A 7,891-nucleotide genomic window follows, 5' to 3' on the forward strand; every position below is an offset into this window, starting at 1 on the left:
TTTTTTTTGCGTTCTCAGCAATTACAGGAAACGATCCGTCCAGATACCAGTTTGGTGTCCATTATGACCGTTAACAATGAGATTGGTGTCAAACAGCCAATCAAAGAAATAGGTAACTCTTTTTATTAATATAATGCTCTAAACATATACCTGTCAGTCTTCTTGTCTTCTATATCAACAATGTTTTTGATTTCAGGTCATCTATGTAGGTCCAAAAATGTGTTTTTCCACACTGACGCTGCTCAGGCTGTTGGAAAGATCCCCATTAATGTCAATGACTGGAAAGTGGATCTGATGTCCATCAGCGGCCATAAGATCTCCGGGCCCAAAGGTAGTGTATTGTACATTTAAATACACAATGGTTACATTATCCAAAATATATTAATGAGTGGTTGTGTTTATTAGGAGTTGGGGCTTTGTACGTGAGGAGAAGACCCAGAGTTCGTATTGAGCCTTTGCAGAACGGAGGGGGACAGGAAAGGGGTCTACGTTCAGGGACCGTGCCCACACCTCTAGTCGTAGGCCTCGGAGCCGCTTGTGAGATTGCCCAGCAAGAGTTGGAGGTAGAGACTTCAGAGTTGGAGTTAAACTTTCTACTGCTAGTCCAAGTTTGCTTATATGCGGGTTTCATTTCCTGTTTATTTTCAGTACGATCACAAGTGTGTGACAGTGCTTGCAAATCGCCTCGTGCAGAAGATCGTGTCAGAGATTCCTGATGTTGTGAAGAATGGAGACCCAGATCAGAGGTACCCGGGTAAGATTCGACTTTCTAATTGTCTCTTTTTCTTAAAGGTTCCAGGTTGACTTGAGTTTGTAATCTAAAAACACTTTCCTCCTGCAGGATGTTCATTTATCATTTGCCTATGTTGAGTGGGAGAGTCTGTTGATGGCGTTAAAAGATGTTGCGCTTTCATCTGGAAGGTCAGTAGTTTAAAAATGTCTGACCAGGGTTTATCATTTTTGAGTACATAAAACATGGAGAAAGACTATAGCTATACTACTGATATTTTTACATTACAAAGCTGGTTATTAAAAATAAATAAATTAAAACTAAAAATATATATTTATATAACACATTACAAAGCTGGTTTATATATATATATATAAAATAAAAATGTGAATGACAATTACTAAAAATGAAATTAAAATTAAAACTACAAATATAGTTTTAACATAAAAGCGGATTCAAAATATTAATAGAAACTATAATGGTACATCAATAATACTGAAGTAACAGTGTTCTTGTTGCAGCGCCTGCACATCTGCTTCCTTGGAGCCCTCGTATGTTCTTAGAGCAATAGGGGCAGATGAGGACTTGGCACACTCATCTATTCGGTTCGTAGTTTTTATATAATATCAGTGTAAATGTTTTTTTTTTCCCCAGGTCATGCTCAACACGCCTTGTTTCTCTCTCTGTGCTTTTGTTACGTAATCTGTGTTCAGATTTTATCTTAAGTCTTAATACACAAATTTTCTGCTTGAACCAAGACCACACACACTAATGAGGGGATCTGATGCACATAACATTTTTTTTTGTAAGGTTTGGAATTGGCAGATTTACCACAGAGGAGGACGTGGACTATACAGTGGAGAAATGCATTCAGCAGGTCAAACGGCTGAGGGAGATGAGGTGAGCTGTTCATGCTTGATTTGAATCAAATGTCCGACCTAGGCTTCCACATCAAGGAAAACATGGGGATTTTAAAGTCTGTAAAAATCGTATAAATTCATAACATTTATTCAGACATTTCTATGGTGAATGTGTAATTTTTTTTGGTCTGCTTGGATATAAAATAGCTAATTTTGATATTATGTCATGTTTTATTTGTTTGATGTTTAGAATGTTATACATTTTTACAAATATTTTGTAAAAAAAAAAAATTAATTGGTTAAAATCCCTGTGAAACATATCTTTCTGTGGGAAAAAAAATGAGGATTGTTCATGTTTTTTCTTTTTTTGTGTGTCTTTCTTTGTCTTTTAGTCCATTATGGGAAATGGTCCAGGAAGGCATTGACCTTAAAAGCATCAAATGGACCCAACACTGAATTGTTCTGAACAAATGGAGTATGAAGCCCTGCTGTGGTTGTGAATACTCATTTTGTAAAGCTTGATTAGGCTGCCATACCTCCTTAGACCTTATTCTCCCAAAAAACACGCACAATTTTATTTCTCAATTTTGGAGAATTGAACTGGTCTATGTGAAGACGATTTTAAAGTGCATTTTTATGAATTGCAGGGGTTACAGAGATGTGCATTTGGTCAATTCTATCACGTTTTCTCAAACCAACTTTCACCTCAGTTTTTTTATATTTTATAGTATATTCACAGTTGCTCTGTTAAAATCACTGAAAATATAATCACAAAAGATATCTTACTATAAACATGCACTGAATGTTGTCCTGTGTCATTGTTGTGTGTGTTTGAGCACATTATACTGCTAAATGTTTTAGGAGTCTTATCATATTGTCTGTTCTAATTCTGAAACCAGCTAAATTAATTTCAGTGATGCATTGTTTCATTAAAACTAGCTTTGTGTTAGGCTTTATATTTAATTGTGCTGTATATTTTTGTTGAAACTGAATTTTTTTTTTTTAAAGAAATTCTAACCTTTGTCAGCAAGGATACTTAAATCAAAAGTGAGACATATGACAAAATATTTATATTTCAAATAATATTCTTTTGAACTTTCTAATAACCCTTGTGCGAACTTATGGATATTTGTAACTTTTTCTGTTTTTTTTTTTTTTTTTATCTTTTTGCCTGTGTTAATGCCAACTGCATACATTTTGGCACAGGTGTGTATTTTTATTGGAATTTTAATATTTCACCCTCATTTCCTTTAACAAATCTATTTTACACTAGGTACAAAAATAGTTCCTCTCAGGACCTTAAGGACATAAATGTCCTCATTGAAACCCATTAAAATTGCAATTTTTAATCCCAGGGCCATTTAACTATAAAATTATGCAATATTTGTTAATAGGCTTTCTTTCTGTTGGCATGGCCACCATCAACATTTTTTAGTAGATGGTGTCATTTTTTTCAAGTTTGGCATATAAAGCAAATACTCGCTTTGTTTTCTGCTTATGCATATTATACTCTATTATAGAGGCAATAGGATAAATTATGCAGCTATAATTGTGTGGGTATGTTGGTATGGATGTCGGAGTGTGGATTGTATGTGTGTCCTGAATAGAATTTTTGTGTGCGCGCACCTGTAATGTTTGAGAGAGAGAAATTATACTGTACTGCGAATCACAAATCCCACCGCTGTGTATGCCAGTGGAGCTTTGCTGGAATCTAATGGGAAAAGTTTGGTACTGCACCCAAACCAAATCTTACTAAAAGCTCATTTTTTGAGCCATCAACCTCAAATTTGGAACACAACTTGTTTAGATTTATGGCTTTGATTTTCTAGCAATTTTTGAGTTCAAAATGTTTTATAAAATATATATATATATATATATATATTGCTCATAAATCATTTTCATAAACTAAAACCTCTAGAATGTTACTTGGTTTCATTTTTTTACAACTTTTTTTAACTGAATCTGTCAAGGGTCTTCTTTAAAATGAGACCAAACTTAAGTCCGTACTCCCAAGCTTCACATTTTTATGACAGTTTTTTAACATGGACATTTTTGTCCTCTATGAGCCTATGTGTAACTTTTTTTTAAATTGACGTACAAAGAATACTTTAAAACCGTTGCCACATAAATATTCAGTACAATGGATAATAATGTTTCTTGAGCAGCACATCTGAAGGAATTTCTGAAGAATCATGTGACAAAACTGGATTTCGTTTTTATTTATATTGGTTTATTTGTTTGTATGAGAGAACACATTTCCTCGAGTCCAGCAGACAACAGTAACGCATAACCGACCGTTGACGTACTAACGTTAACTATTTAAAAACAAAACAAACAAAAACGACAACTAGTTCAGCGACTTTCTTTCAAAATGGCAAGTACATTTCAGCACTTTAACTTGATTTTAAACTTGTTTCTATAATTCAAAGTACGTGTTTGTTAGCTCATTATTGTCTCGGTTAAGGTTTACGTTGCCATCTAGATATGGCACTTAGTAACCAGCTACTGCCCGAGTAAATACGAACATTTTCCCGCAGACAGATTTCGAGATTTTACAGAGCTGCTGTTCCAAATGATGTTAGATACTAAGCAATTTTGCCGTTTTAATGACTTGAGGGTTTATGTTGCAGAATGAGGCAGAGAAGGCTATCAAAAGGATTCAGGCTCAGAAAGGAGTGGAAGGAGTAATCGTGGTTAACGCAGAAGGTGTCTGGCAAATGAGAAACGTTTCTAGTTGTTATTACTTAGTTTGGTTGCAAACGATGCCATGTGTTTCTGTGCTTCAGCGGTAACATGAAACTGATTAGTCAAAGAGATCTTTGTTATTTCTGTGTGCTTTTTAATAGGCATCCCCATAGAAAGCAATCTAGACCACCAACGTACACTTCACTACACCTATAATTTCCAACAGCTGCTCACCAGAACTCAGAGAGTGATGAAGGACCTTGACCCTCAGAATGAAGCCACCCTTCTGGATGTTCAAACAGAGAAAAATAATATTCTGATTTCCACAGGTAAAGAGAAGTACTCTTATGTAATGTTAATTTTCATTAGGCTAGGTCAGGGGTAGGCAAGTTCGGTCCTAGAGAGCCGCAGTTCTGCAGAGTTCAGCACCATCCCTGAAAACAAAACTCACCTGCCTATAGCCTTAGTAATCCTGAAGACATTGATTAGCTTGTTCAGGTGTGTCTGATTAGGGTATTAGGTTGTGTTTCTCACAAGTAGCGGGCCTCAGTAAAGCTCCGAATGAGCCTGAGGAATATTGTTTTGGACAGTGGAGGAACGTTCGAGTCAAAGGTTGAGAGCCACTGGGTTACACAACCTCCAGGTTTCGGGTGACAGTGTTTGACTAATCATATTTGTCTTGAAATTATTACAGTTTTTTGTAGATCAGCAATATGTTTTTAAATAAATATTTTCGCACTCAGCCTGCAGAGTTATTTGAATGTCAGGTGTGATATTTAGGACACCTTTTTTTTTTTTTTTTACACATAAAATACTACTACAGCCAAATATACATTTGGTATTTATTTGATAAAGACTGATGATTTTATTTTATTGTGTTCTTTCCACAGCCAAGGACTATTTTATGATTGCCATTAAAAATTCTAGAGAAGGGCCCTGAATTCTTCATTTTCTTCATTATTTATTCTTCAGTATTTTATTTTTTTTCCTAATTAATGGGCAAAAGTATTACATTCCATGTTCCAGGAAAGTTACGTTTATATATAACACAGTTACGGTGACGTAAGAAGCTTCCATTATTATAAATAATGAATGTACTGCCTTTGCTTATTCTAATAGTTTGCTCTTTTGTTTGTAGTTTATTGTTCTCATATTCTCTTTTGTAAGTACTCCAGCTGTTCATCATCTGGAGGCATCAGCATGACACTATACCATACCGTACCTTTTTATGTATGCAAAAAAGCAAAATAAAACAACAATGCTTTTTCTTTATTTTGTGATTGTTTAAATGTATTCTTCGATTGATTTGAATATACAGGAAATACTAAACTGTTATATAGTGTACACTCTTAGGAAAAATAGTAAAACAGTGAGTTTTCCAGCTAATTTGTTTGTTTATTTTTAATAGTAGTCTATTTTCATTATTATTTATACCCACCCCCCCCCCCCCCTTATCTGCAAGGCATTATAATACCTTGTAGCCTCTACTAGAGTTTGACATCAAAAACATTGCTGTCAGTTAGGCCATTTTATTTGTTTTTATTTATGTGAAATTGTAGCAAAAATGACAGTGCTTTAACAATAGTTATTAGATGAATACGTTATAAATGACCATAGACACTGAACATGAATGAACAGATGAGGTTGTGGGATGTGACAACATCTGGTAGAAATACACAGATATGACTATAGAGTTAAAATGTGTCTCTTCTATTTATGTAAATGCAGTTTAGAAAAGCCAACAGTTGCTTAAAAGGAAAAAGTAATAAATCATTGGATAGCTTTAATATGGATCATAATCATAATAATGATCAAATTCATTAGCTTGGTTACTTAAGAGAAGAGGAGAGAAGTAAAGCTGATCACACTTATGTTAAAAACCTGATTAGCAGGCAACCAGTTACAATTTTAAAGTTAACGTTCATAAACATTTTAATAAATTATCGGTTAAGAGTGGGCATGACAGTATATAGTTGGCTAGCTGAGCTCAAGAGACAGATATAGATTTGAAAAACAAAAAGGCAAGAATAAACGACCTTGAAGGCTAAGAAAATCTGAAATTGTAGTAGTAATGGCCTACTTCATTGTCTGACAAATGAAAATGAGACGGACGTTTAGATGAATCATTTATTTCAGACAGTTTCACTTACAAATGGTCAGACAAATACAACACAAAGAGCAGAATGAGATTTAGAAAACTCCTTTAAACACACGAACAGACAAGTCCAATTTACATCAAACGTAACTACAAAAAGGCATGACCAGAAGATCTGTACATAAACTTTTTACAATTATCTATTTTCATATACACAATAAAAATGAATTATGTACAGCACCCCCCCAGCCCTCCTAAGAGAAAAATAGACAACACATCTAAAGGTGTAGATTCACAATAAAAGGGCAGATCAGACCTTGCAAAAGTGCCAATTTGTCAGCCTTCAAATGGTTAAATACTACACATACAGTAGTACACAGTCCATATGCTAACTAGTCCCCTTCATTTAGTTACTTTAAACAAGCTTTTTGAGCAGATGTTTTCTCTTTGAGACGAACAGGTTACCAGCACCAAATATCACATCATACAACTGACACATTATTCCAGGGGCAAAAAATTCGTTAGGACTTACAGACAATATTTAAGAACATCTTATGTAAAAAAATACAACTAATTTCAGACGTTCAGCAAGCGCCAATTTATTTTGTGCATACACACCATTTAAGTGCTGGTTTTTGAGTTTACCCTGATATCCAGCAGCTTTTTTATTTCCTGAAAATACATTATTCTAGCTAGTGCTTCATAGCCAAGAGAGTCATAACAGTGACATGCTACCATGTTTCCAACCTGGTAATAATTGGAAACGTGTCAAAAAATGATTTATTCCACCTATATCCATCACCTGCCCAGACAGCTTGTAGCGCACAAGAGCTTTAAGCAGTAATCATGTGCACCATCGAAATGAAACTACAATATAAAGATGGTTTGGAATAGCATTTTAACAGGAGCAAACACAAAATGAAAATACTTCTGAATGTTGCTGGATCTTAAAGGTGATCAGTAGTCTGTTCATGGACAGCTTGGAAAGTACTAACAGCTCCTGACCAGCAGAGGGCATTGTCTGATTGTCTTTACCGTTAGCTAATCTAGGATTAAAAATGTGGCTGCTGGTGTGCTATTTTATTGCTAAATTGTTAATACTGGTCTAAAAAGCTGTGCTGACCCCAATTTATAATATAAACCTTGTATGCACATGTGCTTTTGTGTATGTGTTTTGTTTTGTTAATGGTGACAGAAATAAACAACAAAATAGTTTATTTCCCCTTTTTTGTTGCCATACTTATGGATGTACACTGCTGTTTAAACGTTTGGGTCAGTATGTATATATATAGTAATGGCGCAGCTCTATTCTGGAAAAGGGGGCCGGGAGCAGCAGCTCATTTGCATTTAAAGAGACAGGCCTGAAAAACAGCGTGTTTCTGCTTCCACTCAAAATAGGCATTTTCAAAATGATATAATAAATGATCTGTGGAGTATTTTGAGCTGAAACTTCACAGACACATTCTGGGGACACCAGAGATGTATATTACATATTGTAAAAAGGGGCATAATATGTCTCCT

The 7,891-nt window shown here is 34.9% G+C and overlaps 2 protein-coding genes across 2 annotated transcripts in view; both read left to right on the plus strand.

Annotated features, from left to right (window-relative positions):
* LOC107727777 (cysteine desulfurase, mitochondrial-like) overlaps positions 1–2,507 on the plus strand; it is a 6,064-nt gene extending 3,557 nt beyond the window's left edge. The window contains 8 exon segments of the mRNA XM_016537767.1: positions 19–112; positions 197–331; positions 406–563; positions 649–760; positions 846–921; positions 1,252–1,335; positions 1,541–1,630; positions 1,983–2,507. Of these exon segments, the coding sequence (XP_016393253.1) occupies positions 19–112; positions 197–331; positions 406–563; positions 649–760; positions 846–921; positions 1,252–1,335; positions 1,541–1,630; positions 1,983–2,046 (813 nt within the window). The 3' untranslated portion in view covers positions 2,047–2,507.
* Positions 2,508–4,018: 1,511 nt separating this feature from the next.
* LOC107727773 (dynein light chain roadblock-type 1-like) lies at positions 4,019–5,523 on the plus strand. The gene is made up of 3 exons (XM_016537763.1): positions 4,019–4,296; positions 4,437–4,604; positions 5,166–5,523. The coding sequence occupies exons 1-3, from the start codon at positions 4,212–4,214 to the stop codon at positions 5,213–5,215; spliced, it is 303 nt and encodes a 100-aa protein (XP_016393249.1). The 5' UTR covers positions 4,019–4,211; the 3' UTR covers positions 5,216–5,523.
* Positions 5,524–7,891: the final 2,368 nt, after the last annotated feature.

Source organism: Sinocyclocheilus rhinocerous, unplaced genomic scaffold (assembly GCF_001515625.1).
Source record: "Sinocyclocheilus rhinocerous isolate Xijiao unplaced genomic scaffold, SAMN03320098_v1.1 scaffold576, whole genome shotgun sequence".
Classification (NCBI taxonomy): domain Eukaryota; kingdom Metazoa; phylum Chordata; class Actinopteri; order Cypriniformes; family Cyprinidae; genus Sinocyclocheilus; species Sinocyclocheilus rhinocerous.

What these genes read in the sequence shown, in the direction of transcription:
- LOC107727773 (XM_016537763.1), top strand. Translation starts at nt 4,212, where the DNA reads ATGTTGCAGAATGAGGCAGAGAAGGCTATCAAAAGGATTCAGGCTCAG. An exon ending in AATCGTGGTTAACGCAGAAG is followed by an intron (nt 4,297 to 4,436) that starts GTGTCTGGCAAA and finishes GCTTTTTAATAG; the next exon opens with GCATCCCCATAGAAAGCAAT. An exon ending in TAATATTCTGATTTCCACAG is followed by an intron (nt 4,605 to 5,165) that starts GTAAAGAGAAGT and finishes TTCTTTCCACAG; the next exon opens with CCAAGGACTATTTTATGATT.